This window comes from Petromyzon marinus, chromosome 35, assembly GCF_048934315.1.
Source record: "Petromyzon marinus isolate PM22_M1 ecotype Great Lakes invasive population chromosome 35, UKy_Petmar_22M1.pri1.0, whole genome shotgun sequence".
NCBI lineage: Eukaryota > Metazoa > Chordata > Hyperoartia > Petromyzontiformes > Petromyzontidae > Petromyzon > Petromyzon marinus.
This window is the reverse complement of record NC_133701.1, coordinates 8,230,787-8,251,626: the sequence shown is the minus strand read 5'-3', so window position 1 is coordinate 8,251,626 and position 20,840 is coordinate 8,230,787. Positions and strand designations below refer to the sequence as shown.

Here is a 20,840-nt window from a genome sequence, read left to right as displayed (position 1 = left end):
AGAGTGCTTCTCAACAATTTAAGGGGGGGCTTTGGGTCTGGCTGATGATCTCACCCCAAAAATGAAGGAGTGATCACTAAGGTTATTACCCAGAACACCAGTCAGTGCGAAATTGTGAGGGGCATTTGTCAATAGGACGTCAAGCAGAGTTGACTGTCCCGGATATTTTAGGTTGGGTCTTGTGGGGACATTTATTAATTGAAACAGATTAAATTCATCTGTAAAATTTGTGGCCACGGCCGGCGGGTTTAGCCAATTCCAATTTAGATTACCCACTAAAATTATTTCACTTTTAGGGAGGCCCCCAAAAGCTCTCTCAGTGCCGATGCAGCTTCAACATCCTTCCCACAAGGCGGTCTATATGACGACGATTAGTCGAGTACGTTGCTCTGACGACGATTAGTAGAAAACGTTGCTATGACGACAATTAGTCGAGTACATTGCTATGACGACGATTAGCCGAGAACGTTGCTATGACGACGATTAGTCAAGTACGTTGCTATGACGACAATTAGTCGAGAAGGTTGCTATGGCGACAATTAGTCGAGAACGTTGCTATGACGTCAATTAGTCGAGAACGTTGCTATGACGACAATAAGTCGAGTACGTTGCTATGACGACAATTAGTCGAGTACGTTGCTATGACGATGATTAGCCGAGAACGTTGCTATGACGACGATTAGTCGAGTACGTTGCTATGACGACAATTAGTCGAGTACGTTGCTATGGCGACAATTAGTCGAGTACGTTGCTATGACGACAATTAGTCGAGTACGTTGCTATGACGACAATTAGTCGAGAACGTTGCTATGACGACAATTAGTCGAGAACGTTGCTGTGAGGACGCCAACAAAGCTCCCGCCTCTAGGACCCGCGCGTTCTTCCTCGTCCTGCCGCCGCTGCTGCCCCTGCTGCCGTTCCCGAGTCGTGGTCAATGTCGATGTCTCCGCACGAAGGAAGGAAAAAAAAACAACAAACGCGGGGACCATGTCCGCCACTGACACACCACGTGCCACGGTCGGCGAGCGCGTGGCTCAGCCACTACGTATGCAGTAGCTACTACACGCGCAGTAGCTACGACAAATCGCTAACAGTTGAAGTGTGGTATAGTACTGTAGTAATAGAGCAAGTGCAGAATCACTGAACCGGAATTGATAGCTTGAAAGCATTTTTAGCTCGGGGCCCTTGAAAGTGCGGGGCCCATAGCTATTACACACAGTATGCTACTACATACAGTGAGGGAAAAAAGTATTTGATCCGCTGCTGATTTTGTACGTTTGCCCACTGACAAAGAAATGATCAGTCCATAATTTTAATGGTAAGTTTATTTGAACAGTGAGAGACAGAATAACAACAACAAAATCCAGAAAAATGCATGTCAAAAATGTTATAAATTGATTTGCATTTTAATGAGGGAAATAAATATTTGACCCCTCTGCAAAACATGACTTAGTACTTGGTGGCAAAACCCTTGTTGGCAATCACAGAGGTCAGACGTTTCTTGTAGTTGGCCAACAGGTTTGCACACATCTCAGGAGGGATTTTGTTCCACTCCTCTTTGCAGATCTTCTCTAAGTCATTAAGGTTTCGAGGCTGACGTTTGGCAACTCGAACCTTCAGCTCCCTCCACAGATTTCCTATGGGATTAAGGTCTGGAGACTGGCTAGGCCACTCCAGTACCTTAATGTGCTTCTTCTTGAGCCACTCCTTTGTTGCCTTGGCCGTCTGTTTTGGGTCATTGTCATGCTGAAATACCCATCCACGACCCATTTTCAATGTCCTGGCTGAGGGAAGGAGGTTCTCACCCAAGATTTGACGGTACATGGCCCCGTCCATCGTCCCTTTGATGCGGTGAAGTTGTCCTGTCCCCTTAGCAGAACAACACCCCCAAAGCATAATGTTTCCACCTCCATGTTTGACGGTGGGGATGGTGTTCTTGGGGTCATAGGCAGCATTCCTCCTCCAAACACGGCGAGTTGAGTTGATGCCAAAGAGCTCCATTTTGGTCTCATCTGACCACAACACTTTCACCCAGTTGTCCTCTGAATCATTCAAATGTTCATTGGCAAACTTCAGACGGGCATGTATATGTGCTTTCTTGAGCAGGGGGACCTTGGCGGGTGCTGCAGGATTTCAGACTTTCACGGCGTAGTGTGTTACCAATTGTTTTCTTGGTGACTATGGTCCCAGCTGCCTTGAGATCATTGACAAGATCCTCCCGTGTAGTTCTGGGCTGATTCCTCACCGTTCTCATGATCATTGCAATCCCACGAGGTGAGATCTTGCATGGAGCCCAGGCCAAGGGAGATTGACAGTTCTTTTGTGTTTCTTCCATTTGCGAATGATCGCACCAACTGTTGTCACCTTCTCACCAAGCTGCTTGGCAATGGTCTTGTAGCCCATTCCAGCCTTGTGTAGGTATACAATCTTGTCCCTTACATCCTTGGAGAGCTCTTTGGTCGTGGCCATGGTGGAGAGTTTGGAATCTGATTGATTGATTGCTTCTGTGGACAGGTGTATTTTATACAGGTAACAAGCTGAGATTAGGAGCACTCCTTTTATGAGTGTGCTCCTAATCTCAGCTCGTTACCTGTATAAAAGACACCTGGGAGCCAGAAATCGCTCTGATTGAGAGGGGGTCAAATACTTATTTCCCTCATTAAAATGCAAATCAATTTATAACATTTTTGACATGCGTTTTTCTGGATTTTGTTGTTGTTATTCTGTCTCTCACTGTTCAAATAAACCTACCATTAAAATTATAGACGCCTTTTGGCGTCCTCTGGTCCAACACCAATGGAGGCTAGGCTCGAAGAAAAGCTGTCTCGGGTGTGGACCAATCAAATGCAAGGAAAGTGCATATTATTATCAGAGTTGTCTTTTTTGTTTGCATTTTGACTGCTTGTGTTGTGGTTATTGCAAACATGATTGCTTGAATAAAGGTGTCAGTTTTTGTGCCAGTTAACAGGGTAAAACCTATTCCTATACATGTGTAGTAGCTACTACACAATTCCGGTTCAGTGATTCTGCACTTGCTCTATTGCTATAGTACTATACCGCCTTCAACTTTTACGAACGACTGGGTGTTTAAGGTTAGCGATTTGTCGTATTATCTGGCTGTATAGAAAATAAAAAAAATACAATTACTTTACTATGCAAGTAAAAAAATAGTGTTTTAATATTTACGTGTTTTTTTTTTTATTTAGGGCCCCTTTATAACATATGCTACAGGCCCCGCACTAGCTTAATCCAATCGCACCGGAGACGCACTGCGCTCCGCCATCACCCACGGCGGTGGTGGTTGGTGGTGGTGGTTGGTGGTGGTGGTTGGTGAAGGTGGTGGTGGTTGGTGGTGGTGGTGGTTGGTAGTGGTGGTTGGTGGTGGGTGGTGGTGGTGGTGGTGGTGGTGGTTGGTGGTGGTTGGTGGTGGTGGTTGGTGGTGGTGGTTGGTGGTGGTGGTGGTGGTTGGTAGTGGTGGTTGGTGGTGGGTGGTGGTGGTGGTGGTTGGTGGTGGTGGTTGGTGGTGGTGGTTGGTGGTGGTTGGTGGTGGTGGTTGGTGGTGGTTGGTGGTGGTTGGTGGTGGTGGTTGGTGGTGGTGGTGGTGGTTGATGGTGGTGGTTGGTGGTGGTGGTTGGTGGTGGTTGGTGGTGGTGGTTGGTGGTTGTGGTTGGTGGTTGGTGGTGGTTGGTAGTGGTGGTTAGTGGTGGGTGGTGGTTGGTGGTGGTGGTGGTTGGTGGTGGTTGGTGGTGGTGGTGGTGGTTGGTGGTGGTGGTTGGTGGTGGGTGGTGGTTGGTGATGGTGGTTGGTGGTGGTGGTTGGTGGTGGTTGGTGGTGGTTGGTGGTGGATGGTGGTGGTTGGTGGTTGGTGGTGGTTGGTGGTGGTGGTTGGTGGTGGTTGGTGGTGGTGGTTGGTGGTGGTTGGTGGTGGATGATGGTGGTGGTTGGTGGTGGTTGGTGGTAGTGGTTGTTGGTGGTTGGTGGTGGTGGTTGGTGGTGGGTGGTGGTGGTTGGTGGTGGTGGTGGTTAGTGGTTGGTGGTGGTGGTGGTTGGTGGTGGTGGTTGGTGGTGGTGGTTGGTGGTGGTTGGTGGTGGTTGGTGGTTGGTGGTGGTTGGTGGTGGTGGTGGTTGGTGGTGGTTGGTGGTGGTGGTTGGTGGTTGGTGGTGGTTTGTAGTGGTGGTTAGTGGTGGGTGGTGGTTGGTGGTGGTGGTGGTTGGTGGTGGTTGGTGGTGGTGGTGGTGGTTGGTGGTGGTGGTTGTTGGTGGGTGGTGGTTGGTGGTTGGTGGTGGTGGTTGGTGGTGGTTGGTGGTGGTTGGTGGTGGATGGTGGTGGTTGGTGGTTGGTGGTGGTTGGTGGTGGTGGTTGGTGGTGGTTGGTGGTGGTGTTTGGTGGTGGTTGGTGGTGGATGGTGGTGGTGGTGGTTGGTGGTGGTTGGTGGTGGTTGGTGGTGGTGGTTGGTGGTGGTGGTTGGTGGTGGTTGGTGGTGGTGGTTGGTGGTGGTGGTTGGTGGTGGTGGTGGTTGGTGGTGGTGGTTGGTGGTGGTGGTGGTTGGTGGTGGTGGTGGTGGTTGGTGGTGGTGGTGGTGGTTGGTGGTGGTGGTGGTGGTGCCACCGCGGGACTGGAGTCGACCTCGGGGTGGATTCCGCGGTTGACGCGGCACGCGAACCGTGGAGGCCGACGTCAAACACTGCGGTCTAGGAATGTGTTCAGGGTCACGGCGCCCCGATCGGGATAGGATCGCGGGCCCCGCGCGACGCGAGATTGGAAAACTAATTTCTGTAGAACTGGGTTTTGCGTTAAGTTTGTTGTCCTTCCCCCACCCCGCACCTCCGATTAGCGCGGTTGGCTACGTACGGTGCGAAAGAAGTTCAACATATATATAATGGTAGCCGGGTGGCACAGAGGGTCAGGGCCACTGAGTAGTACAACTGAGGTCCTGGGTTCAACATACATACATACAAGTGACTGATGATGTTGATGACGATGATAACCACCGTACCCGATAGAGTAAATCTATGAATCTGCCCATTGCACCCAGAACCAGGGCTGTCTTGGCTCAGCGAAGTTTCTTTTTTCCATAGCTGCACAGTTCATCTGCAACTCTTCTCTACCACTGCACACACGCAATATGATCCGATCACCATCCACCTGCAAGTAGAAGTTCAAAATTCTTACCTGTTCCTGACTCTCACCTGTTCAGACTCTCACCTATTAAGCCACTCACTTCTTCAAACTCTCACCCCTTCAGACTCTTACCCGTTCAGGCTAGCATGTGAAGGACTTTAAACTTTGGCTCTGTGCCTCTAAATTATCAATCGAATATTGCATCCAATTTACGAAATATGCGCACGTTCTAAATTGCTTTTATTTGATCAAGTGGGCCGTGTCGGAGAGAGTACGTTAATTGAGGAGATGGAACAGTGAAATTAATTAGTTTAAATGCTGTAGGTAATTACATCACAGGATCATGAGAGGTGGCAGTCGCCTGGGATGGTAGTCATCCAGCAGCGGAACGACCATGGCTGATGATGACATTGGTGATTTTTTAAATTAATTTAAAGAGTCACGATACAAAAATGTTAAAATTATCCCAGCGAAGGAAAAATGCACGAGTCATTGTTTTAGCAAAAATAAAGAAGTATTATTCCGTAGGACTGTGGCATTAAAGAGCATCACTCAAGGCCCATATCGAACTGCGCTTAACGTCATTAATAATCTTGGTTAGCCCAACACGTAATGCTATCTTACGGAGAGCATTATATTAAAAAAAAACCCAGCCATTGGCATAAAAATACCCACGCTGGAGAAGCTGACTTCTGTTTGCGGTCCAGCGCAAGCGGTCTGGTGATTACGTCAGTTTTTTTAAAGTCTTGATTACACAGAAGAAGTAGAAAAAATATATATAAACAGAATTTTCCATGCGTTGCTTGTGGTGCTGTATCACAACCAAGGCATCTCTCTGGGATTTTGTGACGAGCCTGAGCAAGCCGAGGACTTCGGTTCGAAAGTTAGGGATCGGCACTTTATTGTCGGGAAGTCGTTCGGACAGCACACAGCCTCGGAGGTAGACTGTGGTGCCGAGTCTCAAGCGAAAGGTTGTTCAAAACGGTTTTGTCACGTACGGCACGAAAGAAGTTCAACGCTGTTACATGCATACGTGCTCTGGATCTGTTATGGACTTCACAATCGCCTTCATACTGCAAGCAACACTTCTAACGGGTAAGTTGTTTCTAATGGCATTTAGTCAGCCAAACGTCTCCCCTTAAAATATATTGCTGACGAAAAATAAGTCAGATGGCGCCGCGGAATGAATGCTGCGCTGCTGTTAGAAAGTGACACGGTACGCATCGTACTGCCCGTTTTGATTCTCCACTGCACGATTAAGGCTTCCACGTTCCGTGTTTGATATGGAGGTTATGTTTGACCGTACATCACCATGCTGAGTCCGTACTGGTCCCTTCTAATTGGTGACTTAAATTTGTAATAAAACCTAGCAATTGGATCTTAAAGCTAACATTACATAAATGACCACCAATCAGACAGTGACTTTAACTGCCTACGCATTATTGCACGCACCGGTAATAACCTCGGCTATAAGAGTTGTGGTATATATAAATTGACTTACTTAAGTGGCCTTAACTTTTACCGCAGGTTAATCCTGTCAAGCTTGCGAATGTAAGACGTCACCATTAAACAATTACCAATTACCGCTCATTCAAGGAATTATAAGGTTTAAGTTACAACTTAAGAAAGTGGACAAAATAAAGAGAGAATGGGGTCTCTTTAGATTTTCGATTTTAGTTTATTCTCGACTGCCGTGTGTATGTGTGCGCCGTGGGGCTTGCTGTTGGCCACCCACCACTTCGTGTGCCGTGCCGGCCTTCATGGGGTTGCTCGCTAAGAGCACTTGCCCCAAACAGTCTGTCTCGGCTATTCGGAGGAATCTTTTGTCTCCGTGCTGTGTTTGAACGTTGTCTTTGGTCTGAAATCGTAATTGTGGCAAATACCCACCCCCCCCCCTTTTGTTCTGGCACATCGAGATGGGAGGCACGGCATGACAAAATAATTGATGATGGTGACGATGATAACAAGTAACCAGCTTTCCAAGAATTAGGCACTTATCATGGAAACGATTCAAAAATGCTTTTCTCGTGTGTGTCGTGGCCAAGTGCAAATATAGCCGCACTAAAGTTATCGAGGGGTCTTTATCAACGTGAGGCCATTTCCTGCACCCCTCACCTCAACTCCCCCACAAACAATCCCCCCCCCCCCCCCAGTCAACGAAGTCCCTTCGCCTAAACATACAATACACAGTACAGCCGGTATAACGTTATCGTTGCTTGGAACGCGACACCGGTTGGGACAAGTCTCAGCCAGCTGCCAAACATGGTTTTGTTTCGACCTCTCTTCCCTTTCCCTCGTGCTTTCGCCCCTGTCTCTAAGATGACATCCAGGGCCTCCTATTGTCACGCAAGCACGTGTCATCTGAACGCCGCGTGTCTATCTCGGTTCAGCGCTTTCGTGGAATTGCGAGCTGTGTGTCTTAAATATGAATGCATTTTAACATCCCTATTTTGTTGACCTTTGTTTCAACAAGCCTGACTGCTGATAAGAAGTTTCAAAGCGCTCCATAATTTGATCGCCTAGACAATTGTTGCTGGATAACAGTGGTCTATAAAGCCAATAAAGTCAATGGAATAATATGAATAATTATTATGAGTGTAAACAGAGGGAGTTTTGCTTGTATTTGCCTTGCCCGTAACATTTCTTGGGTGTTTTCTTTTTACCGACAATAAATACAAAACTTCCAGCTTAACATATTGCTCGTGTGTTTCCCCAGCATGCAGTAGGAGAAGAATGAAAAATGTTGCCCGTGTGCGTCAGTCACTTTAAGAATGCGTATTCCAGCTTCTGTCCCCCCTGTTGTTGTTGAAAATCATAACTAAGTAAACATGTTGCGATAATTTTATTTTTGCATTTTTCTTTCGAAAAAACTCACCCAGAATGCAGTGGAGGGAGGGAACAACGCGTAACGAATAACAGGCGAGGCGGAAAAGAAATTCATAAATACACACACAAAAAGGAAAAATTGTCGCCCGGAGTATTAGCGCCGCTGAAACGTGTGGCACGTTCAGCGAAACGTCGCCATGCCGAGCATGAGATGTGGAGCAAAGCTTCTGTCCGTGTCGTTGTTGGTGACAATCAAAGTTTTCCTCGCTCCCGATTCACCACCGTGGCGCAAAGCGTGGCACGAGTGTGTCACGTGGCACGTTCGTGACACACTTTTGACACAAGTGACGCGCTCGTATCTCCACCGTGGCGCGAGTGTGTCACGCGCATTTTTAGACGCGTTACTAATCAGCTCCGGCTCGTGCAGTGCATGCAGGGAAGCATCTGTACAACTTGTTTTTTTATATACACACGCGAGCGCACGCGCGGAAGTGTTGGTGGTGGCACGTTTTGCGGAAAACAAGGGGAAAACGGTGGCTGTAAAATTTCGATTTAAAGCTTTCGTGACTGCAAGGATTCATCTTCTTTGGTTCTTTCGGTAAAGTTACAGCTTAAAGGTCGCGATCTGAGCGTGGCTTTTTCGCTCCAGCGCTGTCCTCCAGACAGTCTCGTCCCTTCACCTGATGAAGGCCGCTTGTGTTGTGGCCGAAACGTCGTGAGAATTTTATTGTGTTATTTTATTTTATCAATTTATTATTTTATTCTCATTCTACGTGGTGACTTTACCGAAAGAACCAAAGAAGACGGTGGCTGTAGTTACGAACCGATTTTGAAGTATGTTGAACTGAAATGCACCTTTTATTTTTTGCGTCAAAATATGAAACAATGTACATCGCTAATTATATGTGTATATTTTAAGTGTTATTGTATATATAGAGAGAAATTATTTTTATTATTTGCTTTCTATAACAAACATACAAAATGCATTAATTTTATTTGCTACTATTTCGCAAACTCACATCCCACTTATAAAGTTAATCAAATCATTGATATGTTTCATTTACAACTTCAATCTGAGAACCCACTTTAAAATATTACACACGTTGTCATCCATTATTAAAGAATCGTAATTTGACAGCAGTTTGAACTGCGCTGTTAAAATATGGGCAACAAATTCCTCATGAAGTATTTAAGAAATGTGTCTACTTAAAAATATTGAGCTATTTTCGACGTCACACAACAGAAGCATTCAAAAAACAACACAGCCGATGTGTTAGCGATGCTTGGGTCTCTCTAAAATCTCGACACGTATGTATGTTGAACTTCTTTCGCACCGTACATAGCCAACCGTGCAACGATTGTCGCTCAACGGAATGAGACTTTCACGACACCATACCACTCGATCAAGTGTGAGTGCTTTTACAGACCGAGCTCACACACAGTGATAAATATAATGATAGAATATAACAGGCAATACATTTATGGACACCCCGGTATAATACCATTCGCTAACTTTATACGCTGCTGGTATGATTAAGCTCTACACCTCAGTGTTTATATTCAGCCAGAACAGTTCGGGAAGATTATTCGGATAATTACTTTGGCCACGTCACATCCAACCGTGCCTTATTTTTTCCTTCAAAGCTTGTTCATAAGATAATGGGGGGGGGGGGTCTATGATTCAATACTATCGCGTTATTCCAATGGTAGTGTTTTGTGCCTAGATTGGCCTACTTCAAGCCAGCCGCTATAGCTGTGTTTCGGAAAATATTGAGTGAGAAATTAAGTTCAGGATGCTACAGGGAAGGAAACAATTATTTGCTATCCATGTTTACGCTTTGTTTCGATACTCAGGCAAGCTTGACTGAGCATTTAAGATAGGCCGTAAGAACATTCCTTTGAGTAATGAAAACACTCCGAACATTAAAATGCACGCATGGGTATAATTGAAAACACAGATTGAAATGTTCCCTAAATGTATTTGTTTATGCAATAAAACATGCCTAGAAAAATAACTACATTAATCAAAATCAAGCAAAGGCGCTGTTAAGATTTTGAGAAATGTGTATCAGCTTACAGTCCCACTCCCAAAACCCATAATAAATGAATCTGCATAAAAACGCACACATTACGATTAAGCTATGGAACATCTTGTTTGCAAGGGGGTCCAAGGGTGTGAGTTAGCTAATGCAGAGCAAACACGTGATGACGCCAAAGAAATTTTTTTAAAATATCAACATTTTGATTTAAAGCTTTCGTGATTGCAGGGATTCATATTCTTGGTTCTTTCGGTAAAGTCACGTAGAAGGGAAACAATAAAATAATAAAATATTAAACAATAAAATTATCACGACGTTTCGACTGCAACACAAGCAGTCATTAGGTGATGATGATTGCAGTCGAAACGTCGTGAGATTTTGATTGTTTTTATATTTTTATTATTTTATTGTTTCCCTTCTACGTGACTTTACCGAAAGAACCAAGAATATAAATATCAACATGTTTTCTTTGCAGACTTCAATCGCTACTATCAACACGTGCGTGTGTAGTTTTGTCCACCTTGCTCAACCTTCGCGATAATTATAAAGCCTTTAATTGTCATATTCTTTGAGCCTTTCGGTAAAGTCACGTTGATAGGTTCAATGAAAATAACAAAATAATTGTCTATGCACTGTTTATGAACACCCTTTATTACATTGTATGAACGTACGTACGTTCTCCATTATACATTCCTATATCATAAACAGTAACACAATCGCCATAATAATTATATTGTATAGTACATACTAAATACTTACATAATTGATTCTCTGCTATTATGTAAATTGCATAATTAAAAAACCCACAAAATCACAGTGCCAAAATTTTAATCCTGCAAGTGTCTTTTTTTTAAACAGTCTGGTAATAATAAGTTTTGACAATTAATTGTTCGCTCACTGGACTTGCGATCTAGAGGTCGCTGATACTGGCAAAAAGGTCCCCTAGATATATAACTTCTTAACTCGAGCTGTTCATGCTTTGATACTTGCACTCTTTCTACTGTTCGCCTTGGTGAGACACGGCCATAAAGAAGGCTGTCTCTATCAGAGCATATTTGTTTGCATGTTTTGCCACAATAATGTGGTGTTAATGCGGACTTGACACCTTACAATAGGTATATATTTAGTGTTTGAATATCTCAACACCATCCTATTTCATTGCCAGAAAGGGCGAAGCCTACATTTAATTTTTCAAGATTTTTATACTGGCAAAAAAAAAAGGTCCCATAGAGACAGAGCTTGTTGTTTCAAACTCCCATCAAGACAGCTGAAACAACACGGAACATCTCTTAACCCCCCCCGCCCACCACCACCACCACCGCCTGCCCCCAGCTGCTTCTGTCCATCGAGCATTCGTCGGTCGACAGCTAGCACGTGCTGGGGTAAAGTGTGGGCGCTTCCAACTCTTCCAAGCCGGAGCAGCCAGCGTGGAAGAGAACGACGACCCTCAAACCCTCTCGAGGGCCTCTCTGGAGCTGTCTACTTGCGGAGGCCTTTCCGGCAGCAGTTGGAATGAGCGAGCAATGACAGCGCTGCGCCATTACCCTTAAAATATATACACGTGAATGTAATACATCAATTACTATAAAAAAAACGAGAACGCAAATTTGTCACTTGTAACGTGCCGCGCTATTCGCTCATTCTCTCGTAGAGAGAGAGAGAGAGGACGACTCGGCGTCGCGAGGGGGAACCGGAGACAATCAGAAATGCAACTATACACAACAACAAAAAATCAATATTATGAACTATTCGATGAGCCAGCGCCAGCAATTGCCAAAGCTCTGCGGTCCTCAATATATATTAAGATCTTCTTTGGTTCTTTCGGTAAAGTCACGTAGAATGAGAATAAAATAATAAAATAAAACAATAAAATTTTTCTTTGGTTCTTTCGGTAAAGTCACGTAGAATGAGAACAAAATAATAAATTGATAAAATAAAATAACACAATAATATTCTCACGACGTTTCGGCCACAACACAAGCGGCCTTCATCAGGTGAAGGGACGAGACGTCTCGATGAAGGCCACTTGTGTTGTGGCCGAAACGTCGTGAGAATATTATTGTGTTATTTTATTTTATCAATTTATTATTTTATTCTCATTCTACGTGACTTTACCGAAAGAACCAAAGAAGATGAATTCTTGCAGTCACGAAAGCTTTGAATCGAAATATATTAAGATGTTATTGGCCAATCAATGTGTTAACCTTCATTAAATAGATGCATCGTTGACTCCCCGTTATTGTGTAGGTCGCATACTTCACACACACACGGAAAAGCCCAATCACAACAAATAAAGTGATACATTGCAAGTCCTGACATGTCTTTGACGAAAAGAGCGTGGGCGAGGAATTTCACATTGTTGACAAGAGGTTCTTTCATGTGTTCCCAGGCCTCGCTACGGGACAACGCTACATTGGCGTTACGCTGGCAGACGTGGGCGCAAGTGCCACCCTGGGCTGCCAAATCACCGACATGAGCTGGAACAGCAGCGAAGCGTTTCAAGTCACCTGGATATGGGCTCCGAGGAATTCTGTCCGAAAAAAACACGTGCAAATATTGCAGCAAAGCAAGTCTGAATTCCACGTGCAACAATATTTCCAGAACAGGCTAACGAGCGTATCGAAGGAAGGCTACAAATTTGGCGTCTTTTCTCTGAATATCTCCAAAGTAAGGCGGGAAGATTCTGGGAACTATACCTGTCACGTGAAGGTAAACTCAGCGACGCGGAGTTACGTGACGCATCTTTTCACAGACGAAGGTGAGACACGTCGCCGAGTGGCACCCACTATCGCCGTAAACCTTTGCACAAAGGAACATGATTGCGGGACAAACTGCAGTATAGTTTATAGTTTCTTCCTGGGTTTATTTTTGGAGCCGTACCCTATAGCTCTCTGATGCGTGTCCGGGCTGTGCCACGTGCTGTAAGCCACGATGTCCGACGTTTCACTCCCCGTCCTGGGAGTTGGCGAGGAATGGAACTCAGGTCCCCGGGTTCACAGTGCAGTGTGTGAATCATTACACAACCATTCCCTCAAGAGATTGTCTACATGTATTAATCTACAGCACGATACGCTGTGGTTTGATGGTGAGCAACACATTGGACTTTGAATTCGGAGGTTGGGCGCCACGGTGGCGAGATGTTAACTACATCGCCTGGTATACAGGAGATCGTGGGTTCGATCCTGACCCCAACACCTGTATATTTGGAGTTTGCATGTTCTCCCCATGGTCGCGTGGATTTTTCTCCGGGTCCTCTGATTTTCCCTCCACATTTACAATCAACGTGCGTTTAGAGTATTTGGCTGCTATACATTTGCACGTGATGAGCCACTTCGTTGGGTCATCATTTGCAGGTAAGGCCCACTGAGCAATGTAGCTCTTTTTCAGAAGCGACTTGGCCACAAATGGTAGCTCAACGATGTGTGGAAATGTATAGCAGCCAAACAGTCTACACGCATGTTTCTAAATTTGGAGGGAAAAACTGGAGGACCCGGATACAAATCCATGTGACCATGGGGAGAACATGCAAACTTCAAATATACAGCAGGCGTCAAAGTCGGGATCGAACCCACGACCTCTTGTATACTCGGCGAGGTCGTTGACACCTCGCCACCACGGCACCCCTACGATTGTTCAGTTGCAAACAGCTTCAAGTTGGTTGTTTGCGGCAAAGGTGTCAATTGCAAGATGACATGTTTTGATGCTTTTAAATACGACACTAATATGGAAAATGTCTTGTCTGTTGCGATCAGAATTCGCTACAAGGACGGCTTCAAATAACATCTTCGTGAGCGCCAGTGAAAACAAACATGCTTCATTGCCTTGCGATTTGTCCAACATTAAACCCCAGAAGAATCGAGGGGTTTCTTGGTTTTTGCATGGCGACAAAAAACAAAGATCCCAGTTGTACTTTGAGCGATTCATGTACAACAGTAGCCTCTACAAAGCGCACAGGTACAGCGAGAGAATCGAAGTGCCGCTGAAAGACTTTGAAAATAGCGTGTTCTCGCTGCAAATAGACAACATCAACAAGGACGACTTTGGAGTGTACACGTGCTTCGTGTACGACGGCGGCCAGATTTACGAGCGCTCAGTGAGGTTATACTCCGACAAAGGTGAAAGCAAAAAAAAAACCAACCTCCTCACTTCTCTGCAGAATTGTATCCGTAACCAGAGCAAAGAGTAAGAGGAGTAGTCAAAATAAAAAAAAAATTACGGGTTTTCAGTACTCGGTACTTTGAAAGCTGTTGAAATATAAGTCCGAAAGATATGTTTAAATATTGATTTTAAGCTTTCGTGACTGCAGGGATTCATATTCTTGGTTCTTTCGGTAAAGTCACGTAGAAGGGAAACAATAAAATAATACAAATATAAAACAATAAAATTCTCACGACGTTTCGACTGCAACACAAGCAATCATCATCAGGTGTGAAAACCACAACAATAATTTTTTTTATATTTTTATTATTTTATTGTTTCCCTTCTACGTGACTTTACTGAAAGAACCAAGAATATGTTTAAATATGTTTACATATTTATCTACATATGTAAAAAAATATATATTTAGATATATATTTATATATATATTTTAACCGTACAATACATGTATTTAACCATTGTCAAGTCACTGTTGGACGAGGGTCTCTCCCTGCTGTGTGGATCGTGGGGGGGGGGGGGGGGGTAATTTCACCATACTTCACCACACACGTCAATGTAGGTTGATGGATGTGAGACGCATTGATATCGAAGCATAGTACATTAAAGCAATATACATCCATAACGGAGGTTTTTGGGTTGGATCGCGTCCGTATGAATGTGTCGTTCAACCCGCCACCACACGACATGGCCAATTAGTGAGGTTTGTCGCGTAAACAAAACATGCCAACTCGTTACAAGTCGAGCACACCAGTAATAACAGCCTCGTCAGGCGGCAGCCAGAGTTGTGGATACATCCTCCACGACTCCGGTTGTCGCCTCCTGTTCCGGTCTTAAACGGTATTGGCCGCGAAATCCTCCACGTTAAACCAGCAATAGAATTATACATGCACGCATTATGTACAATTCCGGGTCATAACGTTTCCTGTTTCATCCTTGCAGAACGAATGCCAACCAATGAAGACTTTTTAAAATTCGATGGATCTTATATCACGTCGTCTTCGCCACAACTGACCACTCCGACCAAACAACCCTGGTGCCCCCTCGTTCAATGCTTAGTGCCTTCCATTTTGGCGGGTGTATTGGTCGTCATTACCCTGTGCATCATCATCACCGTCTACACGCACAGATGGATGTGCAAAGGCAAGATGTGCTTCATGCCCCTCCCACCCCCTTTTTGTCAAAATTCAAAGAGCGATGTCCCCACGCCCCCGCTAGAACGAGATTCGCGGTGGCAAGTCAATCCAAAAGCACAACCACTGTTGACTTTCCCACAAAGTGATGCTCAGTGTATCGATTGACCGAGAGGGATGATGGGACTCTGAGTCAACCCCCAAACAGGATTTGAACTCCCCAGACATTCTGTTTGCAAAATTATTGGTCTTCCACTGAGCCAACTGGCCATTTACTGACATTGTACAGGACACACGTCTATATCCGCTTGTACACTTACTGTTGGATAATGGCCGAGCCCATGCTGTGCAGATAGTGGTGGCTGTTTGACCATACGTCACCAATTTGGGCAACGCTGGTTGGTGAAGTGGGGGAGGACGGCCGGGCGGGAACGGTTAAAATGTCACTTGCTAGGGAAGTAAACCATGGCCAGGAATGGGACTCAGGTTACCGGGTTCATCCTGCAATGCGCCAACCACTTCGCCACCGCACCACGCACAGTAGTGCTCACTGCCACCTTGCACGTGATGTCTGAAAGTCAGGGAGCATGAATGTGGGCACAGAGAGACACATAAAAACAATGGATCTTACTGCTGAACACGTAGTAGGGCTTTCACGAACAATATCATCCATAATACAGGTGTTTTTTTGGGTTAGATCGCGTAAATATATAAATGTGTTGTTGAACCTGCCACCACCCGACAGAGCCAATTCGTAAGGTTTATCACGTAAACAAAACATGCCAATTCGTTTCTAGTACAACACACCGGTTTGTTGGAGAGCGAAGCCACAATACTGGCGAAACGTCGTACTCAGATTGTAAGCTTTGCTCTCCAACACACCGGTGTGCTGTACTAGTAACGAATTGGCATGTTATGTTTACGTGACAAACCTTACTAATTAACTGTGTCAAGTGGTGGCGGGTTTAACGACATTTATATATCTACGCGATCTAACCCCAAAACAACCTGTATTATGGATGATCTTACTGCTGGCTACCATGTAGCACAGTCCAAAAGCCTTTACACCTCTTACACAAGGATGTTATTTCATTAAATCCCTATCCAGGCTGAGCCTGCTTGGCTTTCTAGCGTGCTGTCAATACCAGGTTCATTTCCAGAGGGAGTTTTTTTCCCCCTATGGTTGCGTAGCACGGGCCCTAAAAGGCTCAAAATGTGAAACGTATTCACATGATAGTTAACACGTTTCATGAATTCAGCGAGGTTGTGGGGTATTGAGAAAAGTGACGATCTCAGTGAGTTCCAAAATTCCGCATTGCGCGGAGCGAGAAGCAGAGCGACGAAGCAAAGTGGTTGTTGAAGGCACGTAGGCGACATCGGCAAAATCATTGGTTGAACATGAGCCAAGATTAACTCGACAGAATGTGTGTTCCGACCCAGTTGCCCCCACTGGACATCTGTGAAAAATAGCTTTATAGCTCATCGGATTCCTCCAGTACGAATGCAATATTCTGATTCTCAATTGGGTCGGGGTAGTGCCTCGACTACGTTCATTGCCGTTACCTCTCCGTTATTTACGCGTTCTTTTTGCATTCGTTTCGCAGATTATTGCAAAGCAAAGAAGAAAACCTGCGATCCAGAGAAAGTGGAAATGCACCGACCTCAAATTCCCACGGGTAACTTTGTCATCTGGTGAACGTCTTCGTGAACACAGCCGAATTCAATGCTGGCAAATCGCGACCAACTCGGATGGAGCGTACAACTATTTCTAAATTCGTCCCGTATTGTTAATGTCGCTCGTGGTGAGCTCAACAGGCTTGAGCCTGCATCATGCTTGGATGGCTGCCCACAGATTGTCACAGAGTTTGCGAGTGGAGGGTGGGTGGGGGTGGCAATTTGGAGAGGGGGGGGGGGAGATGGGAGGGGGGCTATTTGGCTGGCAGCAGAGACAAGGTAGTACAGCAAAGGGCTAGAATCACGGCCGGTGGTCGAGACTGAGGACGGAATGTCAGCCAAAGGATGGAACACGTCCGAGGGGATTTCCCACAGACGCTGGATGTGTCTTTGTATAGCAGGACTGCGAGAGATGGCGGTGGCTTGAGGAAGCATTCATTCAGCAGTGGAATGACCGTGGCTGAATGGTGGTGGTGGTGATGATGATGATGCTGGAACGTAAATATTGGTTTGTGTCAACGTTTTCAGGTGTATTGCTCCAAGAAAGTCAAGAGAACGATTTCACGGAGATATCGAACAAACCGAACAACAACCAACCCACCTATATGCCCATGTCAAGTTCTGTCAACCGTAAGTTCAAACGTTGCAAATCCGAACGTCGCTTATCTGCCCCTGACGAAGTGACTGGCCACACCCAGTGGCAGTGTTTGGTGCATATCGGCGTAACCGCCAGTTTAATTTGTGCGTTTACAAACGCGTCTCTTCACGCACAGTCTTCTTCTTCTTCATTCGCATGGCTGATGTAGGTTTAAAGAGCAACGATTTGCGAATTGAACGTAGAGGCGGTCGAGCCGATCGTTGCATCAGGAGTGTCAGAGTGTATCGCTGTGACGATGCCTCCCGCTTCGTGTTTGTGAATCGAGTGCTGATACAACGCTCCGCGGTTCTGGCCTGGATGACCACAGTCACGCAGTAACGGAGAGTTTTCCATTTTCCATTCGTGCATCATCGAGCATCTGCTGCCGTGATGTGTGTGTGGCTCAGGTTTAGAGGTCGTGGCCCGGACGCTTGTGTACGTTTAATAGTCCGCAAACCAATAATCCACCAGGAATACGATTTGGAAAAAGACCAGATCATATTCATTTTAAATAGCTGTTATTTATTTGCGTGTGTTCGCGACACGTAAGTACATTTTATACTGGTAGGAACGAAGTTTTAAACTGAGTGTACCAGCCTGCAATAGATTAATGTGTCCGTCCGTCCCCTTTCAATACTTTAACGAAGTGAAATCTCGTGCTGTTGGGTGTAATAAAATTCCGCAAAATTCCAATGTTCCTACCAGCCCACCCTGCAGGGACCTGTTTTATAACAGGGTTGCAGGTGTAACCCCCATGTGTACGTTAATTCGATTTAAGATTATTCGTTAACACGTCCGTCATAAATTAACATTTGTTTCTGTTCACGTCTACCTTTGTTGAGTTTTTTTTAGGCTGTTTAAACTTCTAAATTATATTATTGTGTTTAAAAAAAAATCGAAATGCCTATAGTGAATGCACGTTATGTCGTTTTTCACTGCGCACATTTTTCTTCTTTGGTTCTTTCGGTAAAGTCACGTAGAATGAGAATAAAATAATAAATTGATAAAATAAAATAACAATAATATTCTCACGACGTTTCGGCCACAACACAAGCGGCCTTCATCAGGTGAAGGGACGAGACTGTCTGGTAGGACAGTCTCGTCCCTTCCTACCAGACAGTCTCGTCCCTTCACCTGATGAAGGCCGCTTGTGTTGTGGCCGAAACGTCGTGAGAATATTATTGTGTTATGTTATTTTATTTTATCAATTTATTATTTTATTCTCATTCTACGTGACTTTACCGAAAGAACCAAAGAAGATGAATCATTGCAGTCACGAAAGCTTTAAATCGAAATTTTATGCGTACATTTTATTTACGGTTCCAGCACCTCCGGTTAGCACGGTTGGCTACGTGTCTGTGCGAAAGAGGTTCAATATACGTCCGTGTGAACGTGCGTTCACAGTATTTGGCTGCGATAAATTTCCACACGATGATGAGCCACTTCATTGAGCTATCATTTGCGAGAGCCAGGTCGCTTCTGAACAAGAGCTATGCGACTCAGTGGGCGGTACCTGGTAAAATAAAAAAATAGTTCAGTTTAAGCTGAGGTCTCATGAAAACTTACAGCAATACCACACACAAGCTCGGCCTCATAAGGGGCCGTCCATAAATGACGTCACGCACCTGGGGGGGGGGTCAGACATTTGTGACGATGTGTGACGAGGGGGGGGGGGTTGAGAAATGTGACGTCACATCAAAATGCGCAACTTTAAATAAATACTGTATAGAATTGTTATAACAACACTATTTGTTATAACAACACTCCTACAAGATCAGAGTGTAGCGCCACATTAAATACACGCTACAATGACAATAGTTTAAAGCGATTTGAAGCATGTTTTATTTTCAAAATGGAAATATGTTTTTTGGGGGGGGGGGCAGAGCTTTGTGACGTCATATTTGAGGGGGGTCTGACTTTTTGTGACGTCATTTATGGACGTCCCCTAAGCGGGGTGTGCAATCGTGATGGCCACCCGGCGCAGCAAAGCCACGAGGTGTGCGAGAGAGAAACGCGCAAACGCCGAACGCCTTTGACAATTTCTATCCAACGTTGTGGACGCGTCACGAAGTTCGTTTATTTATGAGCGACGGTGCCGTGAGTCGCTTGACAGACGACAAGAGGCACGGGTTGTATGTATCCGGGGCCTCATTTCTCACTCGACGCCAGGCCGGCTTCGGGGCAGGGATCATCGGCGTGAGGCACCATCGCTCGAGTACAATGTACAGCGATTCCATGGGTGGGGGGGGGGGGGAAACCGCCCATGTTATTGTAAACTGCATTCTTATGAACGTATGGGGACAAAATAAGTACCACGAGGACGACTATGACAAGATGGTTGTGGTTTGCCAAAACGATTTGTGAAAGAACTTTCTGGGCCCCTTCTGCCTGTATGCGCGTATGTTGAACTTCTTTCGCGCTGTGCGTCGCCAAGCGTGCTAACCGGAGGTGCCGAACGCAGGCGCTGGCTATAACCAGGACGGCGTTCAAGCAGCCCACAATGCTTTGCCTGGCGGGGGTCACCGTGTGCCTTGTTAGGCAGCTCTAAGGTCACACGGCAGAATGTAATGGGACCTTTTGGCCAGTCTCAAAGTATGCAAATTAAGAAGAGGCTTTACCCTTTTTGGCAATAAAACAGTTTTGATTTAAAGCTTTCGTGACTGCAGGGATTCATATTCTTGGTTCTTTCGGTAAAGTTTCCCTTCTACGTGACTTTACCGAAAGAACCAAGAATAATAAGATGTTCAAACCCCAAATAGATACATTTTGCAAGGAATTAAGTCCGCATTAACCACATATTACTACTTACTCTTTGGTCCTTTCGGCAAAGTCACGTAGGTATACAATAAATTAAATCACGACGTTTCGATCGCAACACAACAAGCGGTCGTCCTCGGGCGGGAAAAACATAATCCAGCAGTGTAACAGCTGAACCAGCGAGAGAGCAGCTACAACAAGGAGGTTATACTGGTAGGAACGAAGTTGTAAACTGAGTGTACCAGCCTGCAATAGATTAATGTGTCCGTCCGTCCGTCCCCTTTCAATACTTTAACGAAGTGAAATCTCGTGCTGTTGGGTGTAAAATCAGCAATAGACAGCGCAGAGACTTGATATGTCTTATTGCACCCAACAATTGGAAGTAACAATGTCATAAAATTGCGCAAAATTCCAATGTTCCTACCAGCCCACCCTGCAGGGACCTGTTAGACGTGGCGATGGGCAAGTAAGCGGGGTCTGAGCTGGAAAGGAATTCG

General features: G+C 45.2%; 1 protein-coding gene across 1 annotated transcript in view; it reads left to right on the top strand.

The window, feature by feature from the left end:
• The first annotated feature begins 5,769 nt into the window (after positions 1-5,769).
• The window catches only part of LOC116948929 (uncharacterized), a 33,529-nt gene continuing 18,458 nt past the window's right edge, over positions 5,770-20,840 (top strand). The window contains exons 1-6 of the mRNA XM_076071900.1: positions 5,770-6,217; positions 12,377-12,745; positions 13,740-14,102; positions 15,085-15,285; positions 16,880-16,951; positions 17,478-17,579. Coding sequence (XP_075928015.1) covers positions 6,148-6,217; positions 12,377-12,745; positions 13,740-14,102; positions 15,085-15,285; positions 16,880-16,951; positions 17,478-17,579 — 1,177 coding nt within the window. The 5' untranslated portion in view covers positions 5,770-6,147. The remainder of the gene's footprint in view (positions 6,218-12,376; positions 12,746-13,739; positions 14,103-15,084; positions 15,286-16,879; positions 16,952-17,477; positions 17,580-20,840) is intronic.